The sequence below is a fragment of the Epinephelus lanceolatus genome, chromosome 21 (assembly GCF_041903045.1).
Source record: "Epinephelus lanceolatus isolate andai-2023 chromosome 21, ASM4190304v1, whole genome shotgun sequence".
Lineage (NCBI taxonomy): Eukaryota > Metazoa > Chordata > Actinopteri > Perciformes > Serranidae > Epinephelus > Epinephelus lanceolatus.
The window spans coordinates 20,782,003-20,801,409 of NC_135754.1; the positions used below are offsets into that span (position 1 = coordinate 20,782,003).

The following is a 19,407-nucleotide window of genomic DNA, read 5'->3' on the forward strand; positions in this document are numbered from 1 at the left end:
AGCACGCCTGAAATTGAAAATGACAGCGTGAAAGAGGTAAGCAGAAAAATATATGAACAGGTAGGAAGCTGACGGTGCGGATAAAAAGAGGCAAGGAATGAAAGTGCAGACAACAAACTATCAGGGATAAAGTTGTCTTCCTAATTGATCTTCCATTCTGCTCTGTATGTCACCTTAACTCACAGTGAGGGAATAGACGGCGGGGCTCATTTTCTCCACGTCCCTCTCCATCGGACAGAACTGCTGATAGAGCGGACAGCTGCGGTCCCACAGCACCGCCGGCTTCAGGACATAGCCACAGCCGCCGTTGGCCTCAAACAGAGCTGTATTCAACTGCATGGGCAAATCTGGAAGAAAGACGGATGTCATAATATCAACAATGTACTCAAAAACCTCCACATCGAGGGCATTAGCAGAAGAGATATTAAAGATTTTTCCTGCATGACCCATCTGAACTTTCTTTGGTTGTGTGTCCTACAAACAAAATTGACATGTCTGAGTGCATGTAACCATCTGCTTACACCCGGGTGATGATGTTTTGTAAACTTTGATTCCAAATGGTAAAAAAAAATGATGAAAACACAAGGCAGGAGTGAATTGAAGGAAGAGCAGAAAAGGAAAGAGAGTGAGACAGGGATCAAAGGAGAATAAGACAGAGGAGGACGAAAGATTTTTTTTAATGTTATATGCCTTTTAGAGAAAACAACTCCGACTCTCAGAGTTCAGACAGCGACCACAGACAGCAGAGAGCTTCTGGAAACAGAGAGGCAGAGGCAAATGAGAAACAAGGAGAAAGAGAAATGAAGACAGAAAGAGGAATAAGAGAAAAACAGATCATTTTCACTTTTCAATTATATGAATCACACGAACACACTCCTCACTTTATCTGAAATGTCTTGTTTTTCTCTCCATTGAAAACTGAGCTGTGTTGGCTCATGTAGAATTTAAGCCTTTCAGCCATTTTCAAGGGTTTGCAAAAGTCTGAAAAGCTGACATGCAGAGGAGGCCTTGGAGTTGCTTTCTACTGTATTACAAAGATGATAAATAGAACTTTATCTTCCAGTAATTACAACTTTGGAATAAGCTGTATAAATATATATATAAAATGAAAGACTTCATGCTTAATGTTTGCTTATGAGTGACAAACATTCATAGACTTAACAGCCACTTTATTAGGTACACCTGTTCAATTGCTTATTAACGCAAATAACTTATAAGCCAATCTCTTGGTAGCAACTCAATGCATTTAGGCATGTAGACATGGTCAAGACAAGAGAATGGTCAGACTGGTTCAAGATAGAAAGGCAACAGTAACTCAAATAACCACTGGTAACAACCAAAGTATGCAGAAGACCATTTCTGAACCAACAGCACATTGAACCTTGAAGCAGATGGGCCACAGCAGCAGAAGACCACACCAGGTGCCACTCCTGTCAGCTAACAACAGGAAACTGAGGCTACAGTTCACACAGGCTCACTAAAACTGGACAATAGAAGATTGGAAAAACGTTGCCTGGTCTGATGAGTCTGGATTTCTGCTGCCACATTCAGATGGTAGGGTCACAATTTGGTGTAAACAACATGAAAGCATGGATCCATCCTGCCTTGTATCAACGGTTCAGGCTGGTGGTGGTGGTGTAATGGTGTGGGGGATATTTTCTTGACACACTTTGGGCCCCTTAGTACCAACTGAGCATGGTTTAAACACCACAGCCTACCTGAGTATTGTTGCTGACTGTGTCCATCCCTTTATGACCACAGTGTACCCATCTTCTGATGGCTACTTCCAGCAGGATAACACACCATGTCACAAAGCTCAAATCATCTCAAACTGGTTTCTTGAACATGACAATGAGTTCACTGTACTCCAATGGCCTCCACAGTCACCAGATCTCAGTCCAATAGATCACCTTTGGGATGTGGTGGAATGGGAGATTCACATCATGGATGTGCCACAGACAAATCTGCAGCAACTGTGTGATGCTATCATGTCAATATGGACCAAAATCTCTGAGGAATGTTTCCAGCACCTTGTTGAATCTATGACACCAAGAATTAAGGTAGCTCTGAAAAGTAAAAGGGGTCCAACCTGGTACTAGCGGCAGTGTATCTAGTGGCCGTTGAGTTAGAATGGTTATGCATACAAATAGAAAATCTCTCCTCACCATCAGTCTGGTAGTTGAGAGCCACCAGCTGGATGCCGTGCAGCCAGAAGAGCAGAGGGTTGGGGTTCGTCGAGTCGATCCTGGTGGCTGCTGGGTATGTCCTGAGCAGCTGGCACACAGTGTGCTGGATCAGCTTCTGAGAGTACCGCCGGCACAGGCGCTTGGCGGCATTCTCGTTGACTGAGGAGATGTGGTAGCACTTGGGTGTGCGGATGATGGCGCTGAGAGAGGTGGGTGGGTTGAGGATGGGAGACGTCTGCTGCTCCTCCCAGCTCAGCCGCTCAGCACCACCTAGAGGGAAGACGGAAGAAAAATTTAAAGGCTCTGAAAATGTATTAGCTCGATCAGTCTCTTACTTTGAGCGATGTGGTCCTCCATGAAGAGTTGGAACCATACACTGCGTAATAGAAGTGGAGGTAGCTTCGAGGTCTGAAAAGTGAAGCCAATGTGGAGGTGGCTTAAACCTGCAATATCTCTATTGGCCAGCAGGGGGCGACTCCACTGGTTGCAAAAAGAAGTCTGATTGTATTGAAGTCAATGAGAAAATAACCCTGCTTCTCACTTGATTTATTACCACAGTTAATATTTTCCTGATGAGTTTATGGTCTGAACGAATGTTTCAAGTCTACTTTAATACAACACAATAGTCATTTTGTAAATTACAGTCCCATTTAGAGAAAATAGACAATAAAGCAGGGTATGATTTAGCGCGACACTGCTTGTGATTGACAAGTCGCTACCACGGCAACCTGTCAAAAAGGATAGAGGTGTGGCAAAGTGTTACCCTCTGAGCTCCATCCTCTCGTCCAAATATAGTCATATCTGGCTCCAAAATACCAAGATGGCAGCATCCAAAATGCCTGATGAGGCTTCAAAACAGGAGTCCACAAACCAATGGGGGACATCACAGTAGCTGCGTCTACTTCTTTTATACAGACTATGGTTAGAACAGTTTTGAGCACTAATCAGAGTTTAGCAATATATTAATTAAATCTGATGATGGTCTTTGAGAGTTTAACTGCTAATGGATACAATCTAAAAATGTTTTTTCCCCAAACTTTAATAATAGCTTGAGAATATCGAAGTATCAGTCCCACAGTACCGATCCGCCCATCAAGAAAAATGAACATCTTTCCTGGCAACAATAGGAAGAACTAAGTCAATATAGTTCATCACAATATGAAACAGCAAAAACTGTATCTCCAAAAATCCACTAGAGGCTCACATTCTTTCACATACAGCCATAACAAATACTGTTTATCGTGACTCCTTCTGGTGTCAGGTTTTACAAGATATTAACCTCATTTATCTTCTAACATATTATGTGATATTTCTGTGAGCTGTGGCGACAGTTCAGCTGCTTGTCCAGTCTAATTTGCTGCATTTAGTTGCACCCAAACAAACATAAAAATGGAGCAAAAATATATGTGTTAATACATCTTCCTTTTCCACACACACCCTCTTATTAACAGTAACCACCCCCAGTTCCTGCGTACCTTTCCCAGGGGTGCGGCTCTGGGTCGTGACCTCCCCTGTTGTGCTGCAGCGAGCAGGAGCCGTGCCAAATATGGACTTCCTGCTCTTTCCTCGGTCCTTCCCTCTGCCAGAGCCGGCTGGAGACAGCGTGGACAGGCCTGTGTTTCCCACACGCAGGAGGCAGACAGAGGAGAAGTGGTCAATAATGCAACACAGACAGGCTGGAGAGACCACACTCATGACATCAGTATCTCTCAATTTGTGTCGAAACATCCAGAAATCATTTTTCTCTAAATGCCGTCACTTTCTATCATAATGAGGAAGTTGGTCTTCTCCCTCCCAGGCGTCACTCCAAGTGCATTTGTTTTAATGAGCACGGAGGATTAGAGTTAATAGTGCTGACTGTAAGTTGGGCTGAAAAGTGAACACAAAAATATGTTTTTGACTTTGAGAAACAAGCCAGGGAACTCACTGGTTGTCTGGCTGTTACTGGTTGTGAATCTGGCGGCTGATCTCGTCCTTTGCTCGGAGGTTAAGGAGCTTGCTCACCTCATATTTTTCCCAATTTGCAGACATTTTTGGCTACAGTTCCTCTTCGAGTTAGCCACTAACTGCTTCTAGCTGCTTTTTAAAATCTCCCAACAGTGGGTTACACGCATAACACGTCGTTGAAACGTCCCACCCTTCCCATCCCTGATCACGTCCTGCTGACTGTCCCTTTTACACAGATGCAGATTCAGTGCTGTTACTATCTCTTGTGCCCGCGTTAAGGTGAGACAACTCGGTCCCTCCATTCCGCAAACGTACCTTGTATACAGAACGGAGAGGCGGAATAATGGCGTGACATGTAAAAGGGCCACTTGCAAGAATCACGAAAACAATCAATCAGAGCTGAGGATTCTATAATGCAGCTGTCAATCATGTCATTAAGGCGATGCAGTAACAGAGCTTGATTCAAATGATCAGCACTGCCTAGTTTGATGGTGAAACTGCAGTTCTCAAGCAGTGATTAACATGATTGACAGCTGCTCTCTCTGACAATGGCCTGTGATTGGCTGAAGTCTCTTGTCACAGGAAGAGAGGCAGAACTGAATTACAATACGCTCAATATTTATCATGGGAATTTTGCCCCATGATGGCAAAATTCCATACCCAAGCTTTAATGGAAGAATGCTGTTAATGTAAATATTGTAAATCTCGAGCCACTTCTTACTCAGTGTCAAATCCCTGTCTGCTTTCCAAAAGACTATTTGAGACGACAGACGTGCCATGAATTTTCTGAATGGCGAGTATTTTTTGAAGATGATTTGTGCACAAGTTCTTAGAAGGAGCATGTCTGTCTGCAACCAGTTCAGACAGCAAACAGCAGCAACCAGTCTGCTGTCTGTCTGAAATGGGCCGCTTGCCCTGTCCTCTCTTTCTCAGATCACAGGTCCCTGGAAACAGTAAACAAATAAAATACCAGTGGAAACACTTGCATGTTTATAAGGGCAAATGTTATGTAAAGGAAAGAGGAGACAAGCAGAGAAGAGGACACCTGAGGGAGGGAAGGAGAGATAAGAGATATTTAAGGGACAAAGAAATATATGAGATAAATGGTAGCGTGGAATGAAGATAGATCCCAATAAATAGGGATTAAGAGATGTTTTATCGGGGTACAGAAAGCAAAGTCAAACATCCTTAAGTGCTGAGCAGAGAGCATTTTCATGTATTTTAAACTAAACACATGTCATTTTTTACCATTTACTCAGCCACCAGGGCACCACACAAACATTAATGTACAGTACACTGTATAACAACTGTGCTGTTTGTTGTGTTGCTCTGGGACTGACAGCACAGTGAAGTAACCATATCTGTCCCATGGGGAGAGAAGGATTCGTCATCTCTGTGGGTGTCCAGTGTGGGAGAGGAATGGAGTGTAACACTGGGATATTAAATGTCTTGCGATGAAAAAATTCAGAAACACAGGGGGAAAGGTTTGACCTCTTAAATAAAACATGGGAGTGGATTAAAGTGGGACAAGACGGGGGGAAAAAGCGATGTTGAACATGATAGCGTGTCAAAAGAAAAAGAGGGGAAGGTGTAAGAAGATTTGGAAAAGAGAATAAATCAGTTTGAATCTGTGTCGGAAGGAAGCGGGAACATGGAGTAACACTCAGTAATGTGTGTTAACATAAGAACTGTGTGTGTGAGAAACAAAGAGACTGGATGATGAAATATTCTCTACCGGGGAATTTCACAGCCTGGCAGTAGATGACAAGGTCAGACAGCTCCTGGGCAATCTGTCGACTCTCCTTCTTGTTCTGAGGGAGGTAAAACTCCTCGCCCAGCTCCATGTCAAACACCTACAGGTGCGGGGGGGGCCAGGACAAGGACAATACAGTTAATACTGAGGAGACAGTTGGAGCGGAGACTTCATAGACACACAGGCAGAGGAGAGTACTTGCATACTCAACTTCCATGCAAAATCTTTCTTAAATCTCTTTTTGTTTCTGTAATCAAAACCAAAAAAAATGACTTGCTAGAATCCAAACAGCCAAAATACCCATTGACACCTCATATCGGCTTCTTCTTGGGAATATTCAAACCATAATTTCCTACCTTTCCCTTGCTCTGCGTGGTGCTATCAGACTTCTTCATCCTCTTCGGTATTTCATCAACAGGTTGCTCTTCTTTATCTGCTGAGCTCTTCCCCTCTGGCTTGTCATCCAGGATGTTATCTATTTAGGAAATACAATGAATTATAGTAGCTCCCAGGTGTTACTAGGTGTAGTAGTGTGGGCAGCAGAATATCTGGCAGAGCAAACATCCTCAGGTAATGTTTAACGGGTAAATCTAGTGCCAAAAACAGCTGAGTATGCGGCGCAAATTAAATTGGCATGATTTTGAACCATACTCAAACTGCAAAAATTGAGCAGTGAGGAACCTGGGTGAAACTGATGAAACGCACCCATCATGGTTGAGCGTGACAGGTTGAGATACCTGCCAATTAAGCAAGCACGCCCCAGAACATACCTCTCTTTAACGATGTGGACATGTATTGATGAATGCAAATTCTGCACGCCATCACAAACCCAAAAAGTTCTGTATAGCAGCAAAGCAACAACAAGTGATCCAGCATAGTTGAGGCAGAAGCTGTCCTGGAGACGATCCAGCCTGGATTTAAAAAGTACTTGCTGAATAACATGCGTTGGAGTTGGTGTCCCAGTTGATATACTGTACGTTAAATCACCGGTGAGACATACTGTATATCAGAGGAAGTAAATTTAGCGTCTGGGAATCTTACTTCTTGCAAAAACAAATGTTGACTTTGTATTTAAAGAGAGGAGCTGGGTTTTTCTTGTTGCTTCAATGAAGTCAGAGCATTGAGCGACCACTGACGTTAAAGGGACAGTTGACAACAAAATCAAAAACACTTATTTTCCTTTAACCTGTAGTGCTATTTATTATTGTTTAAGTGAGTGTTGGAGATATCGGCCATAGAGATGTCTGCCTTCTCTTGAATATAATGGAACTACATGGCACATTTGAAAAACTCTGTAGCTACAGACTCCATTACTCCAAGGCCACAATACACAACATGTATCCAAATTTGTCATCTACTTGTGATAAATGTTGAACCCCACAAGCAACCCTTTCTCACAGCTTTGGTCCGATATCCTCAACAGCATCTCAGAAATTACTAATATTTCACTAGAACCAGAACCTATATTAATCATTCTGGGTGTATCCGAAGCATTAAGAAAACTCTCCACTGCCCACTCTCCAAATTCCTCCCCTACTGTATCATTACAACAAAAAAGCTATTACCAATGTCGTGGAAAGGAACAACAGTTCCAACCTACAATATGTGGCTACTTGACCTCAACAGCAAACTACACCTGGAAAGGATAAGATACGTCTTAAAGGGCAGACTCCCACAATATATCACAATCTGGCAACCTCTCATATCACACCTCGCACAAAGTACAGTTCCTGAATTCTAACCATCACATCACAATACAATATTCTATTCTGACTATGGGTTTATGAGTGAGACAAGGGTATCTTTGAGCTCATCGTTTCAAAACTGTTTTCTGTAAAATGAAATGAGCCCTGACACTACAACTCTGGCTCAATAAAAACACTTGGGAAAAAAAAACAGCCTTGAAAAACTCAACAGCAATGTCTCTTTCCAGAAATCATGACCCCATTACTTAAGATAATCCACAGACCTTGTTGTGAGCAGTTTCATGTAGGAACTATTTCTTTCTACCAAACTACACCCGCCAACCGTATCACCACACAGAGGGTAGAGACCAGTGCAGAGATACAGTCGGCATGTGCGATTCAGTAGAAAGAAAATAATTCCTACATGAAACTGCTCACAACAATGTCTGTGGTTTATCTTGAGTAACTGGGTCATGATTTCTGGAAAGAGACATTGCTGTTGAGTTTTTCAAGGGTATTTTTTGGCGCTTTGAGCACCACAAGCTGAGTGCCATCCGGTCCTACAATGTTCGAGAGAAGGCAGACATCTCTACAGCCGCTATCTTCAACACTCGGCAACTCACACTGAAACAATCTAGACTGATAATTAGCCCTACTTGTTTATGATTGTGGGCTGAACTGTCCCTTTAAATGCAGCTTGAAGCTACATTTGAATTAGCTTCAGCATTTAATTATGGTGTTTGCCATTGAGTGAGATCACAAACATGTTTAGTGTGTTGGTGTGTACTGACATACACTTGGGTATAATAATCTACAGTGGTTCTACATCTCATTCAGAGATTAGTTATGCCTTTAAGATGACTGCAGGGTGGAGATGATTACAGAATAATTATAAAGGAAAAAGCAGTTATCAATGTCTGACTACTTGCAGATCCCATGAGCAAAAGCCCAGGAATGCTCCTCCTTGCTGACATTCAAAGCAATGTCTATTAACTGTAAATGGCAGCATCAATGGGGAGTTTTTCCCTTTGCTCTAATTCCTCCTACACATTAATCGCAGCCAAAAACAAGGGGAAAAAACTTATCAGCTTAAAAATGCAGCGGCTTTTTATCACTGAAAACTTGTTTAATTCCTGACATTTGGAATCTCTTCGTTTGTAAAGGGTTTGACAGTAGAGCTGACCCTGAGTGTCATCCTGCAGACAGTAGCCAGAGTTGGGCCAGACTGTGACTGCAGGGAGCAACTGTTAAACACGAGATGGTGGCAGATTGGCAGTTTAGAGTTCAAGTGTTTGTGTTTACTGGGCCAGCTGATGTTGTGAAGAAGCGTGAAGGGTCAAATGAAGACAGTAGAGGGTGGTTTATCTAGTCAGGATGTCTTGCTAGCTGTCTTAATATTTCACTTTAAAAAATGAAGAATTAAAATGTATCAACTTTATGAGGTTGAGATTGGAGAAATGGATTTGAAAGGTCTTTGACCGGTATGTTATTACGACAGGGATGAGCAGAGGGCAGGGATTGGGAGAGAGCAGTGCTGGGACAGGGTAGTTTCCCCTGGTCTGTTGTTTAGTGCGGGGGCAGCATAGGGCCTGAGAAACCAGATGGCTTTGTTTTGTTTCCCTGATGAGCCTGCCCAGCCACTGGCGAGGTCACAGACAAATACAGTACAGAGAGGAGGAGGAAGGGAGGTGATGCGTTTGTGGGAGAAAGAGAAATCATGCTAACACTGAATGAAATGAATGACACATTTTTTTCCCTACACATCTAATTTTGATGTCATTCATAATTACATAGCTAGAGTTAGTATAGAGTCAGTCCAGCCTTTATTCTATACTGCATTCATACAGCAGAGTTTTCTAATAATTCACGAAGGCTGTGTCAGATCTACTGTAGTGTGCGTCCTGAAGCAGAACGTTAAAAACATACTGTCAAAAAACCAACAGGCCACACACAAAGACACACACAAACCACAAGCTCACATCACAAATACTATTATTTCTCTTAAAAAAATCCAGGTTTCTCTAAAGACTTCGTTCATAGTCACAGAATCTGATTTAGAGTTAAAGTAATTGTGAATGATGGATACACTGAGTGCATGTTTACAAAGTCACAAGAAAAATTGCTGTAGCGAGCCGGGAGTTAAGGACGCCAGCATTATTGCAGTTCCATAATGATGATAGAACAAGTTCACATCATAAAAAAAACTCCTGATGTCGTAAACCATTCATTATTAGCATTTTAGTAGAGACAAATATGCTTGGATGGCACCCTGCTATGATTTTAAAAGCATTATGAATTAGAGCGATTAGAAAGTAGAGAAGTTTTAACTTCTGTGCAAAAGAACACACGTGGCTGTCCTTATTTTATTAGCTACACTGGAGAATGAGGGAGGACGTCATGTAACAGAGGTCATCAGTTCAAGTTCTCCACGTTAGTATGTTTATTATATCTCAAACAGTCAATCAATACAACTTTAAGAATATAGTTAGAATATAGTTTTTACTGGATTGACATAACACAATATGTGAAGTTAAAATTCAAACTGCTGCTTGCTTTGCACAATAGATAGCTACAGTGCAGCAGGACATAACCGGATGTCCACAAAAAGCAGAAAGCTAGCAGCTGTTACAGTGTGCGGGCACATCTTTAGCAATGATGCAGATCACAAGTGCACGTCTAAATACCAGTGTTTCCTCTGTAGATATTCTGCAGTGATAGACGTTTGCTACAAAGAACCATCATTTCCCCTTTAAACTCAGTTGCAGGGTAAATATTTAAATCACACTCTTGAAGAGGAGATACGACAACGTATCACCAATTAACAAAATGAATCAGCCAAAGACCACCAGCTACCACTGCAAAACAAAGTGAGATGGAAACACTGGTACATAGAGAGGCGCAACAGAGCCGTGCAATTACCTTCCAGGCCATATGAGGCAGTAGAGGCTGTGAGGACGTCAGCTAAGTGGAAAACAGGTGAGATAAATCAGGAAAGGAAAAGAGTGAGAATAGATCACCAACATAAAGAGAGACTTGAGTGTTAAAAAAAAGAGCCAGAAAAAGTGTGAACAGAAACTGATTCAAGGGTTAAAACATAAGATGAACATATGATTTAAGTTGTATTGTAGCCAGACAATCAGTGGAAATCAGTTTCGGGTTAGCTTCATGCTTATGAGGTGTGTTTCCAGGGATCCTAAACTCCACTGCAGTTCTCCTTACCATCTGATAGAGACTCATAGTCGTAGTCGTACTCGTCTTCTTCTTCTTCCTCTTCTTCATTGGTGTGGTTGCTAGGCGAAGTAACCCCTGGTGACCCATTGCTGGCCTGGGCCTGCATGTGGGCCAGCTGGTGAGCCTGTGAAAGGGTTAAAATACAGAAAGCAATATGGCTGCGGATTAGGACCCTTGTAGGTAAAAAAATTAAAGGACAAAAAATATAAAAATTACACGGTCAGCGGAGAAGGGTAATATTCTGAGGGAAAAACTCAGAATTTCCCAGATTAAAGTTATAAATTACTGGGGAAAAAAAAACTTTCTAAGATTAAAGAGTTATTTTTTCTTTAAGAAAAATGCATATATTATACAATATAAATTATACAGTTATATTATAAAGTCATTAGTACGCAACAAAAAACTCAGAAAGTCTCTGATATTAAAGTTGCAAATTTCTGGGAAAGAAAAACTTAACGTTGTAAATTTACCAGAAAAACTCATATTCTCTGATATTATTACGTCATAAATTTGCACCAAAAAAAAAAAAAATCATTGAAATTGTCAGAAAGAAAAGTTGTAAATTTCTGGAGAAAAAAAAGATCAATTTAAAAGAATAACTCATGTATTTACGAGAAAAAAAAGCTATTCTCTGTCATTATAAAGTCAATGATTTGCAAGAAAAAAACTCTGAGAACGTACTCCAAGATTAAATTACCCAAATTACGAATTTGATCAAATTGGTATAACAATGACATAATATATGACCTGATTAGGTAAAAAAAAATTCACGAGTTAACAAGAATACTCAAGTTGTTTTTCTCGTAATTCATAACTTTAATCTTGGCAATACTGAGGATTATTTTTCAGAATATAACCCCTTTCCCCTGGCTCTTTCTTTTCTTTTCTTTATTTTTTTAACTTTAAATGGCCCTAATACACTGCCTTGTTGCAAAGTAAGAATCTGCATTTAAAAGAAAAACTGTGTGAGAATAACTAATATTCATAAAGATATACCTGTATCTGACATTTGATCTATAGCAACCCATTACCTGCATATATACGAGCTCTTGTCTACAGAGGATGTGTATATACTGAAGCACATTATGTGTGCTAGGTAAACTAAGTGAAAATGGTGTGATGAGGTGTACACTGAAGCACATTAGCATCTATTATTTATGTGACAGCACTCTAATCAACACTGCTAAATATTGAATGTACTAATGCTACCTGCTAAATATAAATTATGTACATGTTTATATGTGTTGACAGGATGCCTTTCTCTTCTAGACCTTTTGTTTGAGGATGTCCACCGGTGCCTGGTGCGCTTTGAGCTTCTTGTTCTTGAGGAGGATCTTCCCCCGCAGCTGCAGCGGAGATGGCAGGTGAGGGTCGTCGCTGAAGTCGCTTTCAAAGAGGAAGCGTGTCACGAGACGTTCCCCAATCACGGTCTGATGGATAAATATTCAAACATGACAGACAGACAGTCAATAGTGATGTCCAACTATATGATGATGATGTGAAGCGTGAGGAAGAGAATAAAGTAAAAGTGCTTTTATCAACACAGAACAACACTGCAAATAAACAAGCCCACGGTGACGTAAGCTGGCCGGAGGCACAGAGCTGTCTCCACATGAAAGACGTTTATAAATCAAGCCACTCAGAAGAAGTCAGTCTCCAGGGAGGATAGGATGCTGGGAGTTTTGTTAGATGAAAGCCCAATGATATTCCATGATGTTTCTGTCATGCCCAGATATGTGGGCCTTTGAGTATACAACTTAAAAAAGAAAGAGGAGTCTGAAGATTAGAGAAGCAAGCCTCTGGCTGGAAGTCAGCCAGTTCGAATGCCCACAGCAGCTAAGAAAATCCGGGCAAAGAATAAGTTCTAGCCTTGTTAAAAAAAAAAGTGCTGTTACAAGTGTCACTGAGGAAAACATTCCCACCTGAAGGAGTGTGGCTGTAGCAGTTTCTACAATTACTGTTTCTGTCAAAGGTCTGTCTGACAGCAAGGCAAAGTGGTCTACAATGACTATAGATAAGTACCTCATACAACCCCACTTCAAAAAATCCAAATGAATCCTTTCAGTTGTCACTACCAGCCCTCGCTGCTCTAACCTACGTCACTACTTTGTGCTAACAGTTGAGTGGAGGTTTCATTTAAAAAACCCAGAAAACAACACAGATGGAGCCGCCCTTCCAAGTGCTTAAGAAGGTAGTACTATGGGATGTGTAATATACTCTCACACACTAATGACTTGTCACTAATCAGAATGGAAAACACACACATTTACAGACACTGACGAGGAAATTTGTGTCTTGTATATTTATGCGTAGTCTAGATTTTACACACAGCTGCAGTCATACCTTGAAGATTTCAGCCATCTTGCGTTGCTGTGGAAGGGAGCAGTGGTTCTCAATGGACAGGATGACAGGCATGTCCGAATTGACAAACGCAGACCGGTTTACTGCTTCCACCACGTCCTGGAGGATCATAGGAGAGATTTCAATCTTAGAAACGGCACTCCACAGTCAATCTGAGACTCTGAAAGAAACTCAGTGGAAACCAATACTAATGAGATTTACTAAAACAGCCCCAGCTACACTGTGTGACGTGGATCTAATAAACTTGGGTACAAGTTTGATGTATGCAGACTGTACAATGACAGCGCCTACTGAATCGCAGGCTACCACGTATGTCCATCGATGTCAGTACGCAAGAACAAAACGCCATCAGCGTGCATCATCCAAAGAGAAAAATAAAAACAAACATGAATTGTGCTCTTGCTATAGTGGTATTTATGTGTGTCAGAAAAGTGTGAGGAAGAGGATGAAGAGGAATTATGCAACAAGAGCTCTAAGTGTATTTATTAGCATCTACTAGCATTTAGCATTGTCGCGCTGATCGGTGCGTCATTTTATGCTGCGTTTCTATTAACTGGTTAGGAGATGTAGGTTGTAACAGAAGTCACGCAGTGAGATGGTCATTCCAAATTTGTGACAGTCAGAATTTTTTCCCCAAGTTGTTTGTGATCGCAAGACAGTGACAAAGGCCATCCTTGAACCTCTCTCACCGTACGATATGGGATCACGACCAAAGATATCACCACGTTGCTTTTACGCTGGTCATCTTTCGACAGGAACAGCCAAAAATCTATATTGCTCTATGCTGTCTGCAGCTTATGTTGCTAAAAAGAGATTTTTAATCTCAAGAGTTTTTTTTTGGCTAAATAAAAATTAAATAAAAAACATACCGGGTTTAGCTCCATCATCAGATAACATACAGGTTGTTTGAGGACTCTGACTTGTCGAACTCCCATTACATAAAATATAAAGTATTGATACGGCCCTCAAGAGCAACATACAGCAGTGCAATTTTTGTTTGGCGATATGGCTCCGGAAACTTTTGCCAAGGAGCAGAAAGCAAGGAGAGCCAGTGATTGATTGACAGTTTTTTTTTTTCCTCCAATCAATGGTCATCTCTTTTCTGAATTAAATTATTCATATGCATTCCTTACCTTGAAGGGTATCTTAGTGGTGAGCGTGTGTCCGTGATAAATAACCGGCATGCCATCATCTCCGTCCCAACAGTCCAACTCGACGCTCCTGCAGCCTTGCAGCAGCACCTGGTGAAAAATTACATTAAATCATCAGACAGGAATAGGTTTGGGAACTAAAACCCTATGTTTTTAAGAGTATCAACCAAATTATGTCCGTACTACCAAGTACTGGTTCATGTTAAATCAGTCTGTGCCCAATTGTGGTACCTGAGAGCACATCTAGTGACTAGCCACTCCAGACAATAGAGGATCTAACAAACAAAGCAGGGCCGCAGCCAGAATGCAGTGCAGCAGTGCCAAGTGGAAACCTTCCCTGTATCTACACAGCAAGCGTATCAGATGTGTTTTTCACTCGCACATCTCATGCAACAGATAAGCTCTCATTTTAATCTACGCAGCTGTCCGCAGTGGATTCGTGCAGACTCGCATCTCAGCCGCATTTCATGGACGCAACCATGACCAGAAGCAATGCCCACTGCTCCTCACTGGTGCCCATTAAAAAGGGAATGAATAAATATATTTATCTGCATATTTGTAACCCAGGAGGAGCAGAGTGTGCGGTCCCTGGACAAAGCCAGAAAGCAGCAGACTCTGTTTTGGTTTGTGATGCCACAGAATCACATATTTGTTATTAAAGAGACAGAAAAGTATCCAAAAATGTAACATTGGGTACCTGTACTAAATTCCAGGTGCCATTACTGGTTAAAATGTGAATGTTACCCAACGCTAGACTGAATATACAACATATAAAATGGAAGTTATGGGTCCAGAACAACCTTAAAATGTGAGTCAAACAGGAGAAAGGCCGACTTACCTGACTGTACAGCTCAACAGAGGACTCTCCTTTGAGCTGGTGTCCAGTCAGATAGGTGTTATGAGAAGACTCGATGTAGTAGTAGGACAGAGGGTACTGCAGCTCCTCTGGGTTTATCAGGGATTCCTCATTACGAGAAGCAAAGTTCTCCTTATCCATCAGGAACCTGGTATGGAGAGAGGGACGATCAGATAATACATTATGCTATTGCACTGATTACAATGTTATCATATCGTACGTCCATTTAAATTATAAACTTTAACTCCCACTGTTTTATGATACAGTATGTAATGTAGTTTTTTATGGGTTATTGATTCAGTATGAACTTTAATTGTGTTTCAGTGCGGACATGAATGTGCAATGTATTTTGATTTGTTCTTTACCTTGCAAAGCCTTCAAATGACATCCAACCCATCTGCCTCATGCTCGATGATGGCTCAAATTTCTGCAAGACAAAATAATAAAACAATTAATTATCATTATTGATCAATAGTCCCTCTTCCTTCCTTGTGTCTCAGGTTTCTTTCATCTGTATTCTATCCATTTGTCTGGTCATATTCACAAATCTACATGATCTTATCCCTCTCTAAGTCCCTAACTACAGTAAAGGGCCTCCATCCAAAAACTTTTTAAGTGCAGTCATCCATTCCTTCCAACTCTACCTGTATAATGGTGAGGATCTCGTCATAGCTCAGGTGCTCTCTCTGACAGTTGACTAGAAAGTCGTTAAGTTGAGGGATAGCCAATCCCAAAACGCCAAGTGAGGCATTTTCCACTCCGGTCCCGTTGGTCACGATGCTGGCTGCTGCAATGGCGTCTGAGATCTGCCTCTGGTTATCAGACATCTGCTGCCTCGTCCGGATGAACAGACCAAGATCGGAACCGTTGCGGGTTAATAGATCTGAAAAGGAGAGGAAGAGATTAGCTGAGGGGAAAGGAGAAAGAAGTCTGACCGCTAACAACAAATAAAATGAATGCAACTGTTTGCTCTTTTACCGAGGTCTGGCTGTAGCCCCGTGTCTTTGTCGTCTATGCTGAGGTTGGTGTAGAGAGGAGCCGACTCTGGACTTGAACGACTGCAGGGGACAGCGAAGGTGTCAAACAGCTCCTTCAGGTCCTTCCTGCTACGGATGCTGTGAAGGATATAAACACAGAACAGAGGTCAGTTCCCATTCAGCCACCCTAGACTGACAAGCAGCATTTAAGGATTCCAGTTTTACACCTCGGACACAGAAGTGCAGAAGCACTGTGTTAGACTGCAGACAAAATAGTTTTCTATAGTTTCTTTTCTCTATGCACTGAGTGGATATTTAATGTGTCAGATGAATCTTACATGAATTGTTTTTGGGAGTTCTGACCATGTAGGGCAAAGAAGTTGAGTACAATTCTTTCATGTAATATTTGTAAAGATCGTGTTTTCATTGGGACTACCATCCAAAGCTAGAGTCTGAGACCCCCAAAGATCTAGGAGCTAAAGAAACTTCTTTTCCTTGAAAGGAAGTGCATACTATCTAACCGGATCCAAGAAAGAAACAGTGGTAGCGCAATAGTATAAAGAAATCTTTCAAGTACTTTCCACTGAAAGACTCAGGGTTAAAAAAGGGGAAATGACAGCAGCTTTATAAATGCACAGTAGCCACTGATAAATTGCTTACCTGGTAATCTAAGGGACTGAATGCAAAGAGGAAGCACTACAACAATAGACAGGAAAGCTCCAGAGGCCATACCGATGTTCACTTTATGAATTATTTGCATATAAACAATGAGTGTGTCGGGAACACTTTATGATTCAACCCCTACTACCCCCTATTTCTTAATTTATTTGTCCCTTTCTTTAATTTCATTTCATATTTGTTTGTTTCATTATTTTTTCTTATTGTTATTTTACTAATTTTCCTACAGTAATATTCAACTGTTTATTATTTTATCAAGCTCAGGACTGTAACATAAATGATGATGTTGTAATTAATGTGAAAAAATTATAAAATTTCATTAAGGAAAAAAAAAAAAAAGACCACATGAAAAGTCACATATTAAAAGTCTTTAGGTTACAAAGGTAACCCCGGTTCTCTGATAACATGAGTGAGCTGGTGATGCTGCATCACCCCTTTTATAGGAGTAGGATGTTCCTTCTCTTAATGCAGTCGTCACATAATAGTATTAGGCTTGTGAGGAATACGCCGAGGGGCTTATCCTATAGTGAGATACCTCTGTTGTTGTAATATTTCGTTTTCCTATCAAGGCAGGTGTCATTTGTTTGTATTTCATTTTGCTGTCCCTTGTACGAGTTCCTCTTTTTGTTCATGATAACAAACTGATGCAGGGTTTGGAAGGTTTTCATTTAGTCACTGGACAGACAATGTTCAGATAGCTAAAAACATCAGAAGAATTTTTGAGAGGCTGTACTTCAACTTTTTCCACATGGAATCACACACAATCGTGGAATTCAAAAGGAAGCTGCTGGGCAGCAGATGAGAGGATTCACTGCAATCTAAGAAATGAAGGAGGACTGGTATGAGAATAATCCGCTGCTTATCAAGGCAAAACATTGTTTCCTTTGATTTGACGGGGAAAAATATTGCAGAAGCTAAATATTATACTGAGTAGAATCCTTGGAAAAGTTCCCAGACATGATAAACTCGAGAAGCATTTGTTGAATTTGTTTTATCATACTGTCTTTAGTTGCATTTGATTAGAACACAATGGTTGTATAAGAAGAGGGAGTGAGATGATAGAAATGAACAGAACATGTACAGTATGTCAATACTGAATGACATTTTATTACATTTAACCAGATATAAATGTGTTTGATGCGACACATTATATTAAGCCTGCCAAGCTGGTATGTGAATCTCTGCTTTAGGGACCTGATCTTCTGCTGATACTTTACTGCACCAAAAGTGTAAAACAAAAAACAAAAGCAGACTAATTTTGGGTATCTACCTGAATGACTTGAAGAGCTCAACGAACTCGATGAAGCTCATCGTGCTGTCAGAAATCATGAGATTCTGGAAGCCTTTGAGGCAGCTTTTCCCTCGACCGTGCCACGACCTGCTGCTCCACGCCCTGCGACCCACAGAGACAAGACAAAACATCTTAACCTAAGTGAAACACTAAGACTTTCACACCTTTAGTCTTCATATACAGAACTGTACATACCCTGGCTGTGACCTGACAGTTCCGGAGAGGATGGGAGAGGATTGTGGGCGAGAATGGTTGGACCCTGCCATGCTGGAGGAAGAGGAGGAGGAGGAAGAAGAGGCAAGCAATCCAGGGCTTTTACTGGATGAGAGGGAGAATGGTCCAGGGAAGCTGTCCTCTGTGGAGTCAAAGAGGAGTGAGGGTAAATAAAAATCTTACAGTGCCATAGAAAATAATCTGTTAATAGCTTGTTTTATTCTTCAAATTACATCTGGCCATGTAACTTACTAACGATATTCATGGGTGTAATAATCTAGCTACATCCTCACTTGGCACACATTTAGTGATATTTTATTCTTAATAGCTCCTTAAAATGTCACCTGGATCTTCTTGGTCAATGCTGTCAGACTCCGGTCCGTTTCGATACAGTCCCTCCTTACAGCTCCGGGTTTTCCTGGAGAACATCTCATCATCCGTGGCGTCTCCACTGTCTCCCTGTGTAAACGTACATTATGTTAAACATAACAAATGACAGTTCACAAGTGTACCTGTGATACACTGAGGTTTGCCTGCTCACTCATTGTTGATGAGAGTCTGAGCTAAATGTAGAGTGATGGGCACAGTTAAGTTTCTTTTGTACTGACCCTGACGAGGACCTTCTTCTTCTTCTTGGTCTTATCGTTGATGCTCAGAGGGCTGTTTTTCTGGGCGGCAGGTTTCTCCACTCCACCTGTGCCCATGTTCCACCTCCGCCCACCGAACAGCTCAATGGCATGAGCTAGTGTGGGGCCTTCGTACCTGCCATCCTCCTAACAGAGACAAACATACAGAAGCAGAGGATTAGACGGACAGGAAGTAGGCGAACACAGGGGTTAAATGGGGGTGACTCAAGTCCAGTCAGTTTTATGTATATAGTAGATTTAAAAATAACAGGAGCTAACCGTAAGTGCTTCTCAGTTGAGGCATATAATAAGTAATATGTAATGAAGGGTGCAAACATGATGAAAACAAATCAAAGTAAAGAAAAAAACGGGAACAGATAAAAGAAAATCAGAAAGAGGATGTTAGAAATTACTTAAAAGGGATGTCATAAAAGAATCTAAGAATCAAAGTT

At 41.3% G+C, this 19,407-nt stretch overlaps 1 protein-coding gene across 4 annotated transcripts in view; it reads right to left on the reverse strand.

Moving 5' to 3' along the window:
- plce1 (phospholipase C, epsilon 1) overlaps nt 1-19,407 on the reverse strand; it is a 130,242-nt gene that overhangs the window by 11,038 nt on the left and 99,797 nt on the right. For 2 of the 4 annotated variants that reach the window (XM_078163121.1, XM_078163119.1), the window contains 18 exons: nt 18,938-19,102; nt 18,674-18,788; nt 18,312-18,471; nt 18,096-18,218; nt 16,149-16,285; nt 15,815-16,053; nt 15,536-15,597; nt 15,153-15,318; nt 14,297-14,404; nt 13,146-13,262; nt 12,074-12,232; nt 10,791-10,926; nt 10,491-10,532; nt 6,243-6,361; nt 5,869-5,986; nt 3,662-3,799; nt 2,166-2,456; nt 184-347 (listed from right to left, as the gene is read on the reverse strand). In XM_078163121.1, coding sequence (XP_078019247.1) covers nt 184-347; nt 2,166-2,456; nt 3,662-3,799; nt 5,869-5,986; nt 6,243-6,361; nt 10,491-10,532; nt 10,791-10,926; nt 12,074-12,232; nt 13,146-13,262; nt 14,297-14,404; nt 15,153-15,318; nt 15,536-15,597; nt 15,815-16,053; nt 16,149-16,285; nt 18,096-18,218; nt 18,312-18,471; nt 18,674-18,788; nt 18,938-19,102 — 2,559 coding nt within the window. The remainder of the gene's footprint in view (nt 1-183; nt 348-2,165; nt 2,457-3,661; nt 3,800-5,868; nt 5,987-6,242; nt 6,362-10,490; nt 10,533-10,790; nt 10,927-12,073; nt 12,233-13,145; nt 13,263-14,296; nt 14,405-15,152; nt 15,319-15,535; nt 15,598-15,814; nt 16,054-16,148; nt 16,286-18,095; nt 18,219-18,311; nt 18,472-18,673; nt 18,789-18,937; nt 19,103-19,407) is intronic. The other 2 variants (XM_033611224.2, XM_078163120.1) reach the window with 1 other exon arrangement.